Raw genomic sequence first — 22084 nt, 5'->3', positions numbered from 1 at the left:
TTAAAAAGAGTGACAATAAAAAAATGTTTAGGACATACCAAATGATTTTGTAAGATAATTTGAAATAAAGCTGAGCAATTAGTTCATCTCTGTCTTTAATCATTTCTTAAAACAGCTGATATTATGCTATTAGGAATTTGCAAACTATAAAGTCATATAAAGCATGCTAATACACTTACTCTAAAACAGCAATAAATATATCAGAATTACCTTATGTCTGAAACAGATTATTTTAATCTTAAGTTATTGTATTTTCTTATTACATATGGAAAAACAAAACAAAACAAAACAAACAAACAACCACCACCAACAAAAAACCTCCAGTTTTCTTTCACTGGAAGTTTTCTTACATCTATTTTTGTCTTACTTAGGGTGAAGATGGTTTCCCAGGATTTAAGGGTGACATGGGCCTTAAGGGTGATCGGGTAAGCATTGGCTCATGGCCCATATAATTTTAAAATGTTTAAGTGCTATTATTTTGAGAGGATCGGTGAACAAATAAATTTACACTGAAAACAGTTAAAAACTTTTAGCTTAAGTTGTTTCTGTTCCCTGCACAAACACAGATTTGAGCAAGTCTAGATCTCATGAATCAGCAATGGCACAGTTAGAAAGAAGAAGCGAGTGTCAATCTTTGATATCCTTTTCATTGAACTTCCTAGGGAGTCTCCTTTTCAAGATACCAAGATGCAATACTGCCTGAAGAAGATAATTTATTCTGAACAAGGATATTTCCATTTCAACCTAATAGTAGCTTATATTATCTCTACCAAAATGTACTTTATCACAATAGATGCTTCTGTCAGAGGAAATGTTGCAGAGACAATTTAAAAAAAACTTATTACAAAAGGCTACTGGCCTGTATCTGTTATCTGTATACTTAAGTAACTGTGATAATGGTATCTATTTAACTTCTTGGATACAAAAATTATTCTAATACGGACCATGAGAGTGCTTTCACAAGAATATGTGTAGTAATTACTGGAATTCATTAAAATTCCTATGAAATTGGAAAGCAGTTTCAAAACACAGCTCTCTTCAGACAAGGACAGTGGCCTCTAACCCTTGCACAAGTACAGTTCAGTTTACATGTTTTTGTATTTATATAAGAACATGAGTGGTGGCATTTTCTTAATCTCCATTTATGTTTACTGAAAAATTATTTTCAAGTATTTGTTGGTAGCCTTGCTAATGTATGCACACAGTCAATTGCTGCTCATTTATATAACGTTGTATTTCAGGGAGAAGTTGGTCAACCTGGCCCAAGAGGAGAAGATGGTCCAGAAGGTCCAAAAGGTCGAGCAGGTCCATCTGGGGACCCAGGTGCTGCTGGTCCTGCTGGGGAAAAGGTCAGTAACTACCTCATAAAGTAGATGGAGCCTGTGATCTTCATCACTAAAAAGACACAGAAAAAGATCTGCAAGATCTTAGGCTACCTAACAGTAGTTTTTATAAAACACTACTAAAGCAGGTCACTGGAGTTCATATTTGATCATGTATTGGGAAATCAATACTTTGCAAGTTGCAAAACAACATTATAGCACTTAATTGGCAGACAAAGCAGAACAATCCTAAATTACATACATGTACATCAAGAAAAACACAATGCAGAGGAAATACTTGGGCACAAAGGAGAAAGAGGAGATGCAAGAGAACGACTTAATATTCATTGCCATATAATTATAAATTTTCATATGAAGATTGGTTTAAACAGAAAGTATATCCTGAACAGAAACCCAAAACAAGTTTGGTAAAAGTGAAACATAATGCTTAGAGGGAAGACTGAGTAAAGAATAGGGAAATGAAATATCGAGGAGAACAAGCAGAGAGATAAGCACAAATACTTGAGTAATGCTGGCCTCACCAAAATACACTTGCAATGGAAATAGAAGAGGAAAGGAGACTGAAGAAGGTACATGTATTTTACTGAAAGCATCTGTAAAGAGATTGTGGCATTTGGGAAACCTGGGAAAGAATGATTAAAATAAGCAAAAAAATGGGTCAGAATTATGTATATTGTGAGAAGATGCTGATGAAAATATTTCCATTTAGTATTTTTTTATTAACTGAGGTTTTATTGCTGGTTGTATCTTGAAAATAAATAGGACAGGAGGTAGAGTTTACAGTTCTTAGTTTCTCTGTCTTCAAAATAAGAACAGCTAGTACTTTTCCAACATTATATTTGACATACATTAATTATGTATGTATGTATCTATTTATCTATCCATCTATTTATCCAACTATCATTCTAGTAGTAAAGACTGAAGTCTTAAATGTGATACTAATTAAAAATTAACAGGGTTTTTAGGAGTTTTCAGGGAAGAACAGGATGTATTCTGCAAACTTGGAAAAAACTCTCTTTTCATTCAGTTACTTCTTTTTACAAATACGTCATTATAGATCAGCAAGAGGTTAAAATTACAATTTGAGTCTGGTGTTTACAAGTTCTTATAAAAGAATTTGTCCAAAAGCTTAGTTCAATCACTCAAAAAAAGAATAATTTTCGGCTTTCCCCAGCTATGGGGAACTATTTATGAATTAATCTTCACAGATTTGCAAGATATCTCAACAGCTGTTAGCAAGGTCATGAATCAAAAACATAAAAAAAAAGAAACACAAATACAAATATTTATTCCTTTCATTTCCCATTGAAAGTAAAACATCTTCTGTCAATATTCTGTGGATAATTTGCCAGAATACATTAGGCCAGGGAAAAATGATATGTGGTTGATCCTGTAATATTTATTTTAGAACAAAGACTGGAATAATATTTGTCAACTCTTAAATCTCATCACAATATTAGGGAAAAGCCTCTATGAGTAACTGTCAGTGTCCTGTTCCTTTCCTTTATTTTATGCAAAAGCACTGTTCTTCTGTAGTAATGAAAATAACAGGTAGCCTCTTCTCCGCATTCAGCTGATTGCATGATAAGAAAACTCCCATATTGTTAGGACTGCATTGGCTTAGTCAAGGAAATGCCAAGTAGTGTGTCAAAAAAAAAAAGCAATATATCAGAAAGGAGTTTAGAACCAAAAAGTATCCATGTCACACCTAGAACCTAGGTGGCTGGGCCTTACTCAGTCATAAAAGACAAAACTTTCACTGAATTTAGCAGAACTTGATGCAGTGTTTTAGAGTTCAATCATTGTAAGGCATGCTGCTTCTTTCAGAGTGGCTTATAACTGGTAGCATTATGTCTATTTTTATAAACTGAAGAAAGAATTCTTCTTTAATAATGTCTCAGCCAGACCTCTGTGCTGCCATGAATATGATAATGCACAACATCTTTATTCATGTGCTCTATTTTTTAAGAATAAGTAGATTTATTTTGGCAAATTCCCTTCCACATACACGTACTTCCTTCATCTTTTCCAGTACTACTGAATACCATATTATATAGCATAATCATATCTTTTCCATTTAAATCTTCTCCAAAATGTAACAGCCTGGAACATGATCAGTGTTTAGAACAGTCAAATTCTTCCCCAGAGTTTCCATCTCTTAAATGTTGAAACTGCTTTCCCCTGCCTTTGAAAGCAGCAAGCCATCACTTGTTTTCTAAATATCTGAAAAGATCAACTCCACGGGGTACAGTATTTCATTTCTAGAAATGGGTAAGGTCAGTGCTGATCAAACTGTTCATCCTGTTCTCTTTTCAGAACATAGCAAGGTGGCCATATTTGCTAATATATCTATTGCCTGCAAATAGTAGAGTATGATTTACCATAGTCATAAACAGATTACCTGTGATTAAAAAAGTTGATCATTCAAATGCCTATTTATGAAAAACTTATGGAAAACAAAGAAGCCATCATAGCAAAAATAATTTCTTCTTCTTTACAATCTCCTAATACCTTGATTTCTTAAAGAATATTAATACTTCCATGACCACATCCCACAACGAAGGGGTACTGGTTTTGTTGAACTCATTCACTAGAGTAAGATATTTATTTAGATTTGGGGAACTAAGCCCACTGATAATGAGTTGTTCAAATGAGAAAATTATTTCATTTATATTCCATAAAATGTCAACTCTCTAAGTTGTGGAAAAAACACTTTCCATAAAAGTTTGCTGAAATACTAAGGAAAATATTAAACTAAAATTAAGCACTGTCTTATTATTACAGGGCAAGCTTGGTGTACCTGGATTGCCAGGATATCCAGGAAGACAAGGTCCAAAGGTGAGCTGTATATAAACTGTAAATCCTACACTGTTTTTCACATTTTCTTTCTTGATAATCATTATCTGAAGTAAAGTCTTAGAAAATCTTGGATCTGTAAGGCTGGCTCTTCAAGGAACATTAAATTTCTTATTGAATATACTGCTTTCAAACTTTTGCCATTCTCTGAGTTATAATTTGTGTTAACTCCAGACTGGCATGCATTAAATTATATCAAAAAAGAAATGACTTATATGTTTGAAAGAGAATAAGCACTATAGTCAGATTAAGACGGATGCTGAAAGTGATGGTAATTTTCAGTGTGATGCAAGGATTCAATTTGTGTCATTACTGCCTCTTCTTATTAAGAAGAAGAGATAGAATAATAAAACATTATTCTACAGACATTTCCCAGTGTAGAGAAGGCAATGAGGGAGACATTGCATCTCCAGACCATCTTAAAGATGAGTCATCTGGGACAGCATCATAAGAAGAATCTCTTTCCCCTTCCTACATAACTGAACAATCAGTCTGCAGTAAAATCCTCAACTTTTTTCTAATTTGGGATCTATTTTCATCTTCCAACTTGAAACTATGCTTTTTTGGCAGAACAACAACTACCCGGCTGCCTAAGCAAAGCTTAGCTTGTTTTTTTTCTGACTCTGGCCTACATTTTGTCCTTTTCTGTCAAACGGATGAACTAACTGAAGAGTGCTTATTCACTGAACACTCTATGTTAACAAAAAAAATATCAGAACCATCTCAGGAAAGTATTTATGAAGACAATTCACCTTGACAAACATGTTTTTTTCCCTCCTACTTCTTAAATCAAATGTCTAAGATTTCAGTGTCTCTTTTTGTTCTTCTTTTGAACTGTCTTTTGAAAAGTCTGAGATCAAAGACGTTTTGCATTATTCAGTTCTAAGAACAAAAGTGATGTAACACTTCAAATAAAAACTGACTGATACTTTTTTCAGCAGACTTACTCAAGAATTGCATTACATTAAATTTTCATTTCATTGCATTAAAATGGAATATAGTTCTCAAGCTACATTCACTGTTTGCTCTTCTAATTTATCGCTTAAACTTCAAAAAAAGAAAAAAAAAAAGACAGCTAAAATGCATCAACTCACTGAAGAATTGTTTTGTAACTTAGTCACAGTCCAGTTAAAGTCAACATAAAGGATAGGGAGAGAGAGAAAAAAAGTAACTGTAGAAGAATATATTATATATTCTAATATATTAGAAGAATATATTAGTCTAAAAAGTCTTGTTCCAATATTGTTGAGGTTTATGTTACTCTTTTTGTTGTAATTTACTTGTTTTTCCTTGTACTGTTATAAATTGATAATTTTCACAATATGTTTTTACTTCTGCCGTTCCTTTTTTATTAGCTCAAATGCAAAAAGTATTTTATATATATTTATGCCCAAGTCATATCTATTAGTGTCCAGTCATTAAAGTTGTTTTTTTCCTCTCAGCCTTTTAATTACAAAGAATATACTTGAGCTTCACAGAACAAAATTTTTGCAATTTCATTCACTTTTAAAATGGTGAAGAACTGAGAGGAAGAGAGGGAGAGATGGAAGAAAACTGTACCAGTGATTTATCAGTCAGATTTTCATTAGTCACCATCATTGATGTATTGTTCCCGAATTCATTAATGCATAATTGTGCAACATAAGATGAATTAAAAGAAGAAGAAATGATTATTCACTGAAATTTCAAAGAGCAGAAAGAACTTCTATTTAAAGTTTTTGTTATATGCATTTTCTTTGCCACTAAAATACTAACTAGCTGTACAGATATCACAGGAATATCACAGTAAGGAGTTTGACCAGTAGTTTGAGTGACTGATGAAACCAAACACTGCTTTGATTTTTCATCTTCAGTAAAAGTATATTTTACCAAGTCTGTCAACTCTTCTGCCCTAACTGCCTTATGAAAAATTAACACCTTGGCAGCTAACAAGTCTCCTCTTCCTTTGGACCTGTATACTAGAAATCAAGAAGAAAATAGCTCTGTTCAGATTTGGTGGCAGTAAGCAGGAAAAAATCAGTGAAAAAGGAGAAGCAGGAATAGCTCCTGGGAGTAGTTGCCATGCATAGAACCAAGTCAGATAATCTACACATAAATTCTGCATCCTAGACAAGCGTATGGCCACAAGAACAAATTGCATCAGTTAAATGAAACTTTCCACTGGTCAGTTTACAGTGAATGACCAGAGGTCATATATTTTCAGCTCAATGGACTAACTGCTGTTGAGAAGTGGCAACACTTACAACTACGTTACATGCAGTTTTGTTGTAAAATAATTATTTTACTGTGAGAGACAAGGCCTTGTTTCACTTTGTTATGATACAATTGCAGTTATTTCTAGTGGACTGATAATGATCCTGGTGCAGATTTAATGAATAATACCTAAGGTGAAAAATAATGTTCATTCCATACATTGATTTTTTTAATACATTCTGGACTTAACATGGATGGTAAGTTAATTTACAGCTGTCTGTTAGTGCTGTCACACTTGCAAGTTTGACATGATGTAAAATGTGCATCATTTTGGAGTTATGCTTTATATATAAATTAAATGCTGGCTATACTACAGTTTTTTCAATTAATGTTTAATGATAATTGCGTTGATTTTTTATGTAGGGTTCAACTGGTTTCCCAGGATTTCCAGGTGCCAATGGAGAGAAAGGCGCAAGGGTAAGATAATTATGTCTTGCATGACAGTTACCTTTTGGTACTCTGTGCTATGGGAATTCACTGAAGCTGCTATCCAAGGAACTATAAAAACAGGCTTTTTACATTTGAGATGACCTTTGACAGTTATGTAAAACAGAACATACTCAGTCATTAGTTCTCATTCTTGAAAGTGTTAATCTAAGCATACAGGAGCTCAGATACTTTTCGTTGAATACGCTACCACAATTATAAGTTTGAAACGCAGGAAACATACTGCCTTTGCTGAGCATCTGATTTGACAGTACAGCTGAGTGATCTGGCAAGGACTGTGTTTTCCTGTGTCGCGTTCATTGACTTGCTATGATTCAGTTTACCCTCAAGGGAATTCAACTTCTATTTCATAAGTATTCAGATTTACCACAAGCTTCCTTATAGTCTGAGATTTGAAAATGTAAAATATAACAAACAAGATAATGAACATACACTACTACCAAAGAGATACAAAATTACAGATTTTGCTGCTTTGTGAGGGAAAATCCATTATTCGCCTTCTTCAAACTTAAAATGATATATGATATACAGGCAACTGTATTGCTGACTCTAAAGCTCAACAGAATAAAGCTGAATATGTTTCTAGAAGGCTGATGAAATTTGCAGAAGTGAGAGAACGGATAAAAATTTGTAAAGATGATCGACTTAAGTCAAACTAAAGTAATGTTTATTAATATTGTTCTTAATAGTCTATTTTAATTTGCAGCATGAAAAGGAGAAATTCATGATTTTAAGATGAAATAGAAGAAAAAACTAATTGCATTTACATTGCTTTTGTATTCTTTAGATTGTTCTTGTATTATTTTAGTTAGAATATGATGTTATGAACAGAGGAAAGAAGCAAAGCAATGTTCCTTTCATCCCTGTTGGTTTAAATGAGACATGACTACTAAATCAGGATATCAGATCAAAAACAAACCAGCAAACAAAAAAGTAAATAATAACACATCAAAGAGCAGATTTAAAATTATAAAAGTATAATTATGTTGATCAATTATCAAATCTTCGTAAAGCTATTAACACCACCGAACTGCACGTATACTTCAGTGTAAGGTTTTTCACCAATAATACAAGAATATGTGCTTTTTTTTTTTTTAATGTAAAGCAGGCATTATCATTAATTTTGCTTAAAGGTATACACTAGTATGTGATATGCTAGTAAGATAGTCATTGTCCCAATTATAAAGATTTATATTTATAAAGATATAAAGAAATTATAAAGTACCATTCAAGTTCCTTTTTCTACTGGAATATTGTCCAGAACTTTAATCTTCCTTTCATTAGAATACATACAAATTCTAACCTAACACTGAGCCTAAGGAAAGGAATCTACTGGTTATACATAGAAATATAATAAAGCAAAAAAAATAAGGGCTAGTATTACTATACTGTATATTATTCTGTATTAATTCTGTACTTTCTTCACAGGGATTACATGGCAAACCAGGCCCCAGAGGACAGCGAGGACCAACAGTATGTACTGTTGCTTTGCAACACAGAGGTTTTTCTGTATTAATTACCATAGCGTGAAAAATGATTTTGATTTGAATTTGTTACAGTATTCAACAATTACTAACTTTAGATGTTGTATGGAGGATCACAGTTTAGTAGGAAACATTGGTGATAAGTGGATGAATGGACTGGATGATCTTAGAGGTATTTTCCAACATTGGTGATTCTGTGATTCCGTCTTTTTTAATTTTAAATTTTATTTGACAGGGTCCAAGAGGTTCAAGAGGTCCAAGAGGCCCCACAGGCAAACCAGGTCCAAAGGTAATTGTCAGCCACATTATACAAATCAGCTGCAGGCTGTTTCTTTTAAAGAAAATGGAGGTTTCATCTTTGAACACACTGTTGTTCTTTTTCAGGGTACTTCAGGCAATGATGGTCCGCCTGGCCCTCCAGGTGAAAGGGTGCGTGAAAGTTATTTATATGCATGGTGTCTTTCCTGCTATATAAGAGTGTGGTTTGGTGGTGGGAGAATCAATTTATTTTTAGTTCTCCCTCTCATCTATTTGCCTTTCTTTGATCAGACTAACCAGAACAAACAAAATTTCAATTCTAACGATGTTGCTTTTCATAAATTTAGGAATGGGTAAGCTCAAGTTAGCTGAAAGCTTCTTCAAGCATAATTTTTATAAATAAGATGCAGAGAATTCATATACACTTTGCAATATATTCATGCAGTTACAATTGGACTTTGCAAGTCTCTGGTCTTAAGAATGCCCTTTTTACTGTAGCACACCACTTGTTTATGAGATTTACAAATCACTCAAGCCATCGCTAGTTTCTAGAAGATTCTTTGTTGAAACAGCTGATGTTTTTTTAGTTCTGATCAACTAACAATTTCCTTCAAACTACTTCCTGCATCCTTGAGAAATCCTTCTGTGCATGCTAACATAAAGTTTTCTTCTTACTACTCTTATCAGTGGAAAAAATATATATGCGATCAGTCCATTACACAACGGCAAATAGAAAAACAATATTAATAAATTAGATTTCTACCTGTGTGTATATTAAGCAAATGACAAAGTATTAAGTGGAACATTGGTGGCAAGAATAAGTAGCAAGTTTTAGTGAAACAAGAATGATGTCTGAAGGAAGAGACAGGGGTAGGAAGCTGAGATTCAAAGGAGGAATGAGTTAAGTAGTGGGCTAGATAAATCAGAATTAGGCATAGTCCAAAAAAGGAAGTCTATGTTGTCTAACACTGTGGAGGCAGGCTGAGGCAGGCTACCAGGAGCTGAAGAGCAGAGCCTAGTGATTAAGGGGCTTACTGATAACTCCAAGAGGTTATAAGGAAAAGGAACAGGAGAGGGACTGAAAACAGTGAGCAGGTCATCTTACATGAAGGCATCCCTGGAGATAAACTGATTCGAGCAAAAAGATGAAGTTATCACAGAGCCCCACATATGATATCACTTATGTAATTTAAGCGTGTGCTATCTGTTTGCTTTCCAATAGGGATGAATGTCAGCCAAGGACTAAAACTGTCATTTCTACTCAGCTGAGGCTATTCCAGGTACCAGACATGTAAATATTAAACAATCTGTTTTGTCTGGCTACTGCTAAAATGAAATTCAATGACAAAAAGAAAAGGTAATTTTGATAACATGATGTTAGTTTTCTAGTGCTATTTCTTACATAATCCATCATTATACCAACTTGAAATCTGCAAGACATTTTGTCAATAAAAAACAAAATGGAAATCTTCTTTCATTAAAAAGGCTCAAGATATGAGAGTCAAAATACAGTGGGAACTTATGAGGAAGAGAGCGTAGTAACATCACAAAGATTTCCTCCTTTGCTTTGCACTTAGTTAACTCGGATTTAATATTACTCTATAAGATTCACGTAAGGACAAATCTCCAGGTTGGGCACAAGTGACCTCTTCTTCAGCTACATTTGCATACTGCTTCATCTACTTCAGGAGGCTGTCATGCTCTGGCAGTCATGCTCTGTACTCTAATGAACTCAGAAGTAGCCACTACTTTATCAAATGAACTAAAAGGTAGCGTAATTTGGGTGATGTGGCTTCCTGCTTATGATCCTTTGCTTCAAACTTCAAAGCAACACTTCTAACATATTTTGACAGCTGACACTTTAAAAAGCCACATATTTTATACCAAGAGTAGGATAAGGGTTGCACTGTATGATTAGTATACACAGCTCAGCTGTGGAACAGTACAGAATAAATAAGGTATTTCAGGTAGCTAATCTTTGACAGCACATTAAAAACTAAGCAACAAAAAGTCTTCTAATAAGTCTTCTTCTGATGCAGTCCCTTTGAACATATCAGCAATGAATTTTAAGAGTTAGCCTCTGTATTGTTTGATAACAATTTTAGAAACAGTAAGCTAGCACTTTGTGTAAATATGTAGGTGCATAGATCTATGTTCACAGATCTTTGTGGACATACATGTATGTGCATATGTGTAATACACAGTATATCATACATAATACACACATATCATCATCTTTCACAAGATTTGTGAAACAATGCTGCAAGAAAATTTTTTCTCTTTCTATATATATGTATATACAAAACTATAGAAATAAAATTTTCATGCATCACATTTTTTTTAACCATCTCCACTACTCTTCATGAAATCATGAATGTTTTTCATTCTCCCTAGTAACTTGGAAAGTTTATTCTGTTTGAAAATTTGCATTGTTATCAAAGTTGCTTGAAATATTACCAAACTGCAGAAACTGCCAAAGATGAATATTCATCTATTCATCTATTCATCTATTCATCTATTCATCTATTCATCTATTCTGTTAATGCAGATCACCAAACTATGAATGAATTCCCATACTTTATGAAACACAGAAAACAGTGTTCCTTACTCATCGTTATTATCCACTATTTCAGGGATTTGATAGAAATACTTCAAAATTGTTTTTTTTTCTAATTGCATTCCTACAGAAATGGTCTTCTTTTCAGTCTGTTAGTGTGAATTGTTGTACCAATGTTTATAACAACGTAGATGAGGCTTGAGACTTACAAGGATATATTATCTACAGAGTTTATATATTTTATAATTGAAGCAAACTTTTCAGTCCATTATTGTGGCAGCTGAAGTAAAATTTTAACTGTTTGCTTCCTTATATACTAGGGACCACAAGGGCCTCAAGGACCTGTTGGATTTCCTGGACCAAAGGGACCCCCAGTGAGTATCTTTTAAATTAAGTAGGTACATTAACAAGAATATTATCTTTCATACAATGTTTCTGAAGGTAGTATTTTAAGACTTTTTTTTAAGAGATGGTTTATGTCTAGACTACAAACATACAAATTTCCTTGATGGTTATGGACTTTTAAGTCTATGACAAGAACTGACATATTCAAAGTGATAATTCAGACATCATCAGTGCAGCACACATGACATTCAGCACAATATGCCAACTGGAAATCCTCAAGTATCTTGATGCCAAAGTCTGGGTAGCTGACAAGCTGAATTTAAGCAAAATTCTAATACAGTAATATATATGTCCTTTTAACAGTTGATTCACTGAGAAAAAAATAAAGAGGAAGGAGACATTCAATAGAATCAGAAATGTGTAGAAATATTTGTACACGTAAGCTGCAGCCTAAACTAATCAAACTGCTTTTCTAGTGTGCTTTTGCACACTTGTATTAAGTACAAAAGTATCAAACCACCTGTTGTTTTTTTATGCATGTATTTCCTACTTTTACTGCCACTGCCAAAAACTGAAATTTGTAAAATACTCCCATAATCTGTAGTGTTTTTCTTAACTGAGTCATTAGTCAAAGAAAAATGGAAAAGAAATATTTCCAAAATCTCTGAATTTATTGAAATCCATTTTGAAAACTCATGTATTTGACATCCCAGCAGTCACTCTCCAAGGAACCGTTAATATGCATCAGGAAGGACACAAGGAAAATGTATCGTTAAAACAATAGCTAAAAACTGTGCAGCTAAAGACTAGTTTAAAATAAAAGACATCAGAGATTCCTGCAGCTAACTATACACTTATTTCAATATTAAGAATGGTGAAGAAATTACTTTTTTAATGTATTTTACAACTTCAGGGCCCACCTGGTAAAGATGGCTTGCCTGGACATCCAGGACAGCGGGGTGAGACTGTAAGTACATGAGCTTTACTGTGATGCTGTTGTAAACCTCTTGAAGTCAGAATAGTGTGACCAAAACTAAAAAAAATAGAAGCAACAGAGAAAAGGGAAGGAGGTTGGGACTGGGAGATAATATAATGGCAGTTATCTACTGGTACAGTAGGTTAGACATAAGAAATTTTTGTTTTGTTTCCATACTATGAAGGTGAGATTACTCCTTCCTCTGATCAGTCGGTAACATCAGAATGTGCTTAACTAGTCAACAGAAGTAGTAAAAATTAATACTCAAACACTCATATCTCAGAATTAGTGAAGTGAGACTGTGCCTTGAGGCATGATGAGAAATTTCTAAGAAATATGGGCCAAATGATACCTTTTTTTTTTTACACAGGTGGGGATGGTAAGAGAAAGATACAGGCTTTTAGGCAGAGACCCCTGGTTGTGATACAGCAGTAATTACACACAGAATCACAGAATCATAAGGGTGGAAGGAACCTCTGTAAATCATCTCATCTGATCCCCCTGCTAAAGCAGGTTCTCTAAAGTAGTTGCACAGGAAAGCGTCCAGATGGGTTTTCAATATCTCCAGAGAAGGGGAACCAGAACCTCTCTAGGCAGCTTGTTCCAGGACTCTCAAACCCTCAAAGCTTTTCCTTGTATTTATATGAAACTTCCTATGTTCTAGTTTGTGCCCCTTCTCCTGTCACTGGGCACCACCAAAAATAGCCTTGGCCCCATCAACTTGACTCCTGCCCATTAGATATTTATAAACATTTATAAGATCTCCTTTCAGTCTTCTCCAGACTGAACAGTTCCAGTTCTCTCAGCCTTTCCTCATTAGAGAAATGATCCAGACCCCTAGTAATCTCTGTGGTTCTCCACTGGACTCTCTCTACAAATTCCCTGTCTTTCTTGAACTGAGGAGCCCAGAACTGGACATTCTGTATGAGCTAGCTGATGGCATGTGAGGTTTGAGAAAGAGCAGCCACGAGCAGAGCCAAACAGGAGCACAATGCAGTAGTCATCTGTGTGAACCTCATATTCAAAGCACGTGCTGCAGAAAGTCTGCAGTGTACCCCAAACTGGGTCCTTCTAAGGCCCGTCCAATTTAATCCACCTTCTATGCCTTTCTTTAAAAAGCATTTTTTTAAAAAAATATTTATGTATCTGGGTTTATGATTCATGATGTACATATGTAAAAATGTATTTTCAGTTGTCATTCAGCTGCATCGCCTAATCAAGTTCACCTAGAGAGATCTGTAAACCTGAATGGAAATTTTACTACTGCACTAACTCATATCAGCTGGAACTAAGAGCTAAGAAAATTTAATCAGTCCTTCACTTGTAAGCATATTCTGGAAAACCAGAATATCTCATTTTTATTTTCTGAAGAGAAGAACTTATGACATGGAATTTCTCTTTCTCCTCTTCAGAACAGATAAGAATTTGGCTCTTCTATATATTTTCCCAGGTAACATAGTATTCTATGATTATTTCACAGGGATTTCAAGGAAAAACTGGCCCTCCTGGTCCTGGTGGGGTTGTTGGCCCTCAGGTACATCATTTAATTTCATACTTAACTTTATAAAGTTGATTTTTAATGGTTATATTATAACTAATGCAGAGGGCAGTTATATTTGTTGTATTAAAAGAAATATATCAATGATTATCTTTACTTTGGTGTCAAATTATTCATAACAAAGTTATACTTAGTACTTACCAATAGTTCCATGAAACATGAATGTTGAGATTATTTTTGTACTTCTATTTTTGTGTGTGTATTCTTGATGTCATCATGAAGCAGAAGTCAAGAATGTGAAGTGAGATTTCTAATGCAAAATAATTTATAAAGAACAATTGTATTATGTGACATTCTTGTCAGAGATCAAATCTCAATCACTTTTAGATTGTGGATTGTTTTACCAACAAAGTTCAATTTTATCTGATATTACATATTTGCAGAAAAATCAGACATTTGGATTGCCTGGGTTTTTTATAGATAATTCCTTTAGTGAAAGTTTTCTACTAGTGCATCTAGAGAGGTATCTTTCAACTCTCTCACCTTACAATTCATGTTATATAGAAAAACAGTACAGGCAGTGTTTCAAGACAAGCACAGTACATGAATTTCCCATACATATACTTTTGTAACCTCCTCCCATGTGTGGAAATGCACTGTGTTTTAAGCTTCATTGCCTAGGAGCAAGGTCAAGATTTCAATCTGTGGAAACTGTTCAGGCGTGTCTACAGGCAAAAGGCAATGCAATATTTATTTTATAGGACAAAAATATTTTGTAAGTCAGTTTTGCCTGGAGGGAAAGGTGAGGAATGTATGCTAACCATGCTCTCTCAGAACAGCTGGATATTGAGAATCTGCCCCCTCTAGACATTAAAAACCTTGAGATGACTGGGGTTTACCTTTGTGCTTAGGGTCCTACTGGTGAGACTGGCCCAATTGGTGAAAGAGGTCATCCAGGTCCTCCTGGCCCACCAGGTGAACAAGGCCTCCCAGGTGCTGCAGGAAAAGAAGGTGCTAAGGTATGATGGGGCTTTTGGAAGGGGCACATATGTTGATGACATACTTGTATGTCAAATTATCATGTAAAACATGCTGCATAAAATCATAATTGATACATTTCACATAGTAGAAATTCACTGACCAAATTTAGCTCTTGGCTTACTTTTCACCAGTGGGGCAAAAGAAAACTATCAATTGTCTAATTACTATATAATTCAGTCTTCCATTTTCAATGGACACTGTAACTTTTTAATGAATATTATTTTTCAATGGATTTTTCTGGCTATATTTTTCACCATTTATATTCTATAACTAATGCTATATTTTGGCAAAATTGTTATAAACTTAACCATATTTATAAACTATTTCATTGATAATATTAAAGATAAAAGAATTAGCAGATGAATAGCTGAGGACATAATCTTCTTTAAGACCTAGTATTTAATTTTCAGTACTCAGTTAATGACAAACAATCACATTTCAAACAATTCTGTTCAATCAAAATGTGATATATTTTAAGGGTGACCCAGGTCCTCAAGGTATTCCTGGGAAAGATGGACCAGCAGGACTTCGTGGTTTCCCTGGAGAAAGAGGCCTTCCAGGAGCACAGGTACAATATCAAGCACTACAAACATTTGACATGGTTTCTAAATAAATGAAAACAATAGATGAATCCTCTTCATTCATGCAACCTTCAGTTATGTCTAAAAATGAATGCAATAGGCGAAGACTCACCAAGTATCCATCATTAAGTACCACTGGCTATATAACCAGAAAGTAATCTATTCAGTTGTTTCTCTGGATTTTGGTGTTCTTCCTGTTGTATGTGTTGCAAAAATAACTAGAATTTTCCATTGTAAGAGGTAAATATTTTTTTCATCTTTTAGGGTCCCGCTGGTCTAAAAGGAGGGGAAGGCCCACAAGGTCCACCTGGCCCTATTGTAAGTAAACATAATAATTGTGTGGAAGTATAAACAATATCACATGTGCTTAAGAACTTTCTCAAAGTATGAGAAACATAAAAAACATCTAGATTTGGAAAAAATATGTGTAATTCTAAACTTCCCATTGAAATCCAAGGGAAAATAAATTATGCAAGAATGTAAGAATGACCTACTGAAAACACTGTGTTATGAATCTTCAAAGAAATTATGCATAATGCAATTATTAGGAATTTTAGAACATGATGGGAAACCATCCATTACTTTCCTGACTTGGGTTTTATCATAATTCTTGTGTGAACCATACCTAGAGAAACATTGAAACTCTTGCAAATTATGTTTGCTTGACAGCTATGTAAAGTTCATTAGAATTTAACTACTTGTTACACAGTAACACTCCTTCTCTACACTCTAGGCTCAACACAGGTGTAAATATATATTTGCCAACTTCTTGTGTTTTTTGTTTTTTTTTTTAACTCTGTGATTATGACAGAGAGAAAAACAGATATGCACTTATTCCTCAAAAGCAGTAAATTGTTATCCCTTAAGTAGTTTGAGCAGATTTTTTACTACACAGTACTGTGCTCATCGGTTGTTTACATTTAGATTTTTGTTTCCTATTTCAGCTTTCACTCTTTACATCTCTGCTGCCTATTTCACTGCAGCTTGTGGTAGGAATCCACTGAAAGGTATTTGAAGTAGAATACCTACTTCAACTTGCCTGTTCTCTGTTATTTTTATGACAGTGATGCACTGGATGCCCACACTACATTCATCTCCAAATAGAAATTTAGATTTTGAAAAATGTAGATTTTGACAACTATCTTGTCAATGCAGTTATCCATAAATGTAATTCATTTCTGTGCAAATGAAGTGAAAAAAATGTCATCTCAGCTATTCCTGGTGGTCAAAAAAGTAACAGAGGAGCTGAAAGTCTATGTTTTTCAGTAAAAAAAAGCTTTCATGTTTCCCTACACCTGATTCTGAGATTAGAAAGCATTAAACAGGCAGAAAAAAAAAAAAAAACCAACAACTTAGTATAAAAATTTGTGCTTCTGGATTATTTCTATATTATTGGACTCTAGATCTGCTACTGGAAAAGATCTACTGTAGAACACTAAGCTTTATTTCTTAATTTCTCAATTCCTGGTATGTGAATTCTTAAGACTAATTATTAAAGTAGGAATGGAATGGAAGATAACACAGAGGGTCAAGAAGGATTATCACTCCACTCCATATGAAGAAACTGAACGTTTAGAAGAAAAGTTGAAATAAATATCAGGAAAGCATAGACCAAACTATTCTCTAAAGGCCATGTCATGATTTTCTGTTAGGGATTGCCCCAAGGCTGGGCTAACTACTCAAGCAGTTGGTTAGCTTAGGTGCAATGAAACCAGACAGTGCAAGCATATTTGACATTTCAGCACACTCCCCTTTCACAGACAGGATATTCACACAGTAGATGTGCCAATACCATCACAGTTTCTCATAAATATGTGTCATGAAAGGCTGTGAGGGAAAAACATATAACCTGTTTCATAACAGTTGTCTATATTCTGATATACATATATTTGAATTTAAATTAAAATGCTCCGTTTTTCTGCTTACAGGATGTATGTGATACTGTTTTAGTTCTACTACCCATGTTTTGGTTCAAATCCTGGAACTTTCTCAGAACTTGTGAATTGTATTCCTTTTATGTGAAAATAAATTAATAGAGAAATTCCAGGAGCTATTCTAACAATACTAGCTAATTTGAGTTCAGTGTCAGAGATTGAGGTTTATTCCAAAAGATATTGAGTATGGTTATCAGGAGTACAGTACCAACTGCTTCACATCGCAAATTCATTCCTTTTGAGACTGCATTTCCAGCTAAGTTAAATATAGAAAGAGTCAAGGAGGAAGCTCATAACTTTTTGCATATTGTTTTTCCAATTTCTTTTTTTTTTTTTTTTTTTGAGAAGTAAATGTGGTTGGAATTGCAGGCAAAGGGAAAGGGTTTAAAGGGAAAATATTTTTTTCTGACCATTTTAAGTTCACTGTAGTAAAAACAGGCCAGTTGAGGTAGAAACAGCACCAAGTTGACCTGAAAGTATTTCATAAGTCCAAAGTGGTGGTTTGCTTTTTTCCTATTTCATCTGTAATTACTAACTTCTTATCCTGAAAGTGTTTTCTAGTGAATAAGAGGCACAGATGCCCCTAACTCCAAGTTTTAGTGTATCTACAAGCGCCATGATTAAACCACAATAATTTTGTTGTTTTTTTTTTCCTCAGCAGTTTATAGCAGACTGTGAAGATCAAATATTCCTAAAATATTTTTGCATCTGTTTTTAGCCAACAGACAGTACATGCAGAAGTGTAATTATAATGGATTCTTCTTCTGCCATTTGTAATAGGAGGAGGACTCATGCCATTGGGTGATCTTCCTCCAGTTCCCCCCAGTACCAATTGCTTCTAACTAGCATATATAGTCAGTTATATGGTCTGTCTGGCTGGTACATAGATCTGTGAGCATACCAAACAAATGATTGCTCCAAGTACTGTGTGTGCCAACTATTGTGCTTAGAAGGATCTGGACAAAAGAAAGAGGTGCATGAATGCACTCCAGAGCAAGTTTTTCTGTTTTGTTTTGCTGTTAATGGTTTATTTTTTAATGGCTCTTTTGTCTGCTGTCTTTGCCTTACGTTTGTTTTATTCCTTTCTCATACTATTGTGTGTAATGCTGATGGGAGAAGGCTCTTTCTAATGTCAAACAGTCATTTTTCAGTATCCCATTTAGGGATAGGATGCCCAAATTGAACTCAAAATATGCCACCTGTAGGCTACCCAATTATCAGCATTGAGCTACCTTCCTCTGTCTGTAGCATTTTTCATTTATGGAGATGTTCATTTGTTGAGCATTTTGTTAGCAATCAGTAAAAAATACTGCTACAACCACATAATGTATATAAAAGCTATAATTACATATCTCTTCTCAGAAAGTCAGACAAAACAAGGTCACTAATGAGTTTATAGTCTGTATAAGAGAAATACAAAGCCTTCCATTCTGTTCTGCAGATGGTTATGTTGTTTTTTTTTTTTTTGCTTGTTTGTTTTCCTGGTTGGTTTCTGTTTTTAAAGACAGAAAATGATATTAAAAAAAAAAAAAAAAGAGAAAAGAAAATGCAAAGCAGGTACTACTCACTGAATAGTACAGGTATCTTCTCTGCTGGTCAAAGATGTGAAATGTTGACCAAGGTCATGAAAAACACTGCTAAATCAGAATTCTCTTATAACATTTCTTTTTTTCTAGGGCTCACCAGGAGAACGTGGAGCAGCAGGCACTGCTGGTCCAATTGGTCTACCAGGTCGTCCTGGACCTCAGGGTCCTCCAGGCCCTGCAGGGGAGAAGGGTGCTCCTGTAAGTAACCACAGAGACACACAAAACTGTGACAACACAGAGTTTTCATTTCAGAGTGTTACTTTTTACCATATTAGTATTTGCCTATTAAATGTATGAAATTAATTAAATAGTAAAACATTTATTGCCATACCCTCTAACATCTAAGATGTGTTAAGCTTGTTATTATCCCAACAGTTAGTAAGTATTATGCTCAAATCAGTCTTTCATTAAAATTTATATACAGACACTCTGCATTAAAGCACAAGCATATTTGTCCTCAGATTCCATTACTACTTGGTATAAATTTCTGATATGTTTTCTAGCATTTATTGTTTCCTTCTGTTTTTTTTTAAATGTCTTGTTGTATTCATCCCTGATATATTATAATCATCTTATGCTGCTATTTTCATTTCTAATATTGTTTCTTTTGTAACAAAAAGTTTTTGTAACAAATATTTTAAATTGTCTTGTTTCTCTTATTGAATACATTGAGAGAATATTTCTGATAGTGTGAAACCACTTGCAGTAATCTTAAGACATACACATTCATTTATATTATCATACGCGAATGGATTTAATATGGCTTGGAGAAAAATCCAGATAATTTAAATTATTTATAAGTTCAGTTTTATAGACATTCAGGTAATATCATTTTCCTTAGTTTCCTGAATTCAGTTATTCACATCCCAAAATATGCTTTCCTGAAATGAAATTATGATTTTGAACTCTATGGACAGCAAAGAAAAAATAAAATAATCACCAACAAAAGAATTGGGAAAAAAAAAAAAAAAAAAAAGCACTGAAAAAAAACAAAAACCTAACATAATGCCAGCAATTGTTGAGAGCGAAGACTTTTGTTACTTGAAATTTGTCATGAAAGAAGTTATTTTTGAGATAAGGTTTTAGAGGACATGTATGTGTATTACAGTTGTAATCCTGCATGCACTTATAGGTCTGAGTTAGGACAAGATATCTTTAAGTTTTAATCTGGAATTAATTTACCCATTTAGTAATCCAGTTGCTACAGTGGCATGCATAAACATAATTTTTTTTAACAGACTCATAGTAAGAAGTATGATCTTTGTATTTTCCATGATGATTCTGAATATTAGTAAACTTATTCTTTAGAAGTTGTAAGAGACTGGAGGGAAGTGAGGAGCGCAGCATTGAATTCACTCCCGCTTCTAGCTTCCACTTGCATAGAAGACCTAGTGCTGTCTTAGAACACCTTTGGGTGCATTTGGGACTGTATTGCTGTATAGCTAATATAATTACCTGCACTGAAAGCTTAATTAAACTCCTTTGATAATGTGCATCACTTCCTTTTCTTCAAAACCAGGGTGAAAAAGGTCCTCAAGGTCCAGCTGGACGTGATGGAGTACAAGGTCCTGTAGGACTTCCTGGTCCTGCTGGTCCAAGTGGTTCTCCTGGAGAAGATGGTGACAAGGTGAATAGTAATTTAGAATCATTGGTAATAGGTTGAGAGTGTCAGAAAAATATGTTAGCAGCAGAGATATTCTGTTAACTTTTGGCAGAATTCAGGACACAGCATCTTTTAGGATCATTTGTATTAAATACGGCAGTGTTCTGTTAGTCAGCATTGTATAAAGGTAAAGACTTTGAGGTTTGTTTTTATAATGCATGAGTGTGATTTTCCCTACAGAGTGTATTTTCTGTGATTTAATTTAATTTTATTATTATTATTGTATAAGGTAAGGTTTTCTGACATGTTTTCCTAGCAAGTTGAATCATGCTGAAATTTTGAAATATTGTACACTGCACTGAGAAAAAAGTATTTGGTCACATACAGTTAAGCAAGTCTGTAAATCACAATACTTTTGTTACAAGTTCATACCAAGGGTGACAAGAGGAACACAATCTCCTTTGTTTAGACCTGAGTACCACTCTTACTTCAAAGCCAGGTCTTTGGGGCCTTTGCAGTAGAACAGTCAATAGCCAGATTAAAATGACACACTATTGATTGATGCAGAATTGCCTCCTTTAGGCCTTCATGGTTGAAATTGCAACATAAAACACAGAATAATCATATCAAACGGAACATTTAAAGGTACTGTGATATTGGAGTCAGCTAAGTGTGAAGGAGACCATTCTAAACAAGAACTTTAACTTCTAACTTTCAATTACAGGGTGAAATTGGTGAACCGGGTCAAAAAGGTAGTAAAGGTGACAAAGGAGAAAACGTGAGTAGCAAAGTCCTTTGCCCATTTCATTCTTCATAAATAAAAGGTGTTCGTGCATAAACTACTCATATAGTGTTGCTACCTTAGTGAATAGAAACAAAGAACTATTTCAAAAATGTTTCTTCAAAATAATATTGAGTTTTAACACTGTTATTAGAAATACTAAATAAAAATGCATTGTGTTTGTTAGGTTCCTAGAGCTTCCAGAATCATTAAAAAGTAAACGGATAAATTTAATTCCTAAGCATTCTCCCAGTATCATTTTAATTTGTTCACTTTGTACTGGGAGAGATCAAGAATATGAACACATTATCTTACTGTGTTTACATCAACTGTCTGGATTGTGTGAACACACCCAACTTTGTTTTTTCAGCCATAACAGTAAAGAATACAACAACTTAATAGAAAATCTACTAATACAGCTAATTTTTTAAAAAGAGTATCTAATTATTGGAGAGTGAACTTAACTTATTCAGTATTTCAGAACAGTAAAGACTCCACATGCCATGCCTTATACAAATTTTCAAGTATCAATAGGCACAGT

General features: G+C 34.2%; 1 protein-coding gene and 1 long non-coding RNA gene across 4 annotated transcripts in view; one reads left to right on the top strand and one right to left on the bottom strand.

Annotated features, from left to right (window-relative positions):
• The window catches only part of COL11A1 (collagen type XI alpha 1 chain), a 133585-nt gene that overhangs the window by 73918 nt on the left and 37583 nt on the right, over nt 1-22084 (top strand). For all 3 annotated transcript variants that reach the window (XM_052666497.1, XM_052666495.1, XM_052666496.1), the window contains exons 29-44: nt 372-425; nt 1242-1349; nt 4128-4181; nt 6816-6869; nt 8328-8372; nt 8619-8672; nt 8768-8812; nt 11519-11572; nt 12457-12510; nt 14000-14053; nt 14929-15036; nt 15537-15626; nt 15904-15957; nt 19250-19357; nt 20679-20786; nt 21487-21540. In XM_052666497.1, coding sequence (XP_052522457.1) covers nt 372-425; nt 1242-1349; nt 4128-4181; nt 6816-6869; nt 8328-8372; nt 8619-8672; nt 8768-8812; nt 11519-11572; nt 12457-12510; nt 14000-14053; nt 14929-15036; nt 15537-15626; nt 15904-15957; nt 19250-19357; nt 20679-20786; nt 21487-21540 — 1098 coding nt within the window. The remainder of the gene's footprint in view (nt 1-371; nt 426-1241; nt 1350-4127; nt 4182-6815; nt 6870-8327; nt 8373-8618; nt 8673-8767; nt 8813-11518; nt 11573-12456; nt 12511-13999; nt 14054-14928; nt 15037-15536; nt 15627-15903; nt 15958-19249; nt 19358-20678; nt 20787-21486; nt 21541-22084) is intronic.
• Nucleotides 576-21517, bottom strand: LOC128072574 (uncharacterized). Its single transcript, XR_008202359.1, has 7 exons — nt 21195-21517; nt 20615-20766; nt 19257-19355; nt 14917-15013; nt 14219-14327; nt 12464-12576; nt 576-1335 (listed from the first exon to the last, which is right to left on the bottom strand). It is a non-coding gene; the product is annotated as an uncharacterized LOC128072574 (long non-coding RNA).

The sequence above is a fragment of the Tympanuchus pallidicinctus genome, unplaced genomic scaffold, assembly GCF_026119805.1.
Source record: "Tympanuchus pallidicinctus isolate F22 unplaced genomic scaffold, pur_lepc_1.0 scaffold7, whole genome shotgun sequence".
Classification (NCBI taxonomy): Eukaryota; Metazoa; Chordata; class Aves; order Galliformes; family Phasianidae; genus Tympanuchus; species Tympanuchus pallidicinctus.
This window is presented reverse-complemented; position numbering and strand designations above follow the sequence as displayed.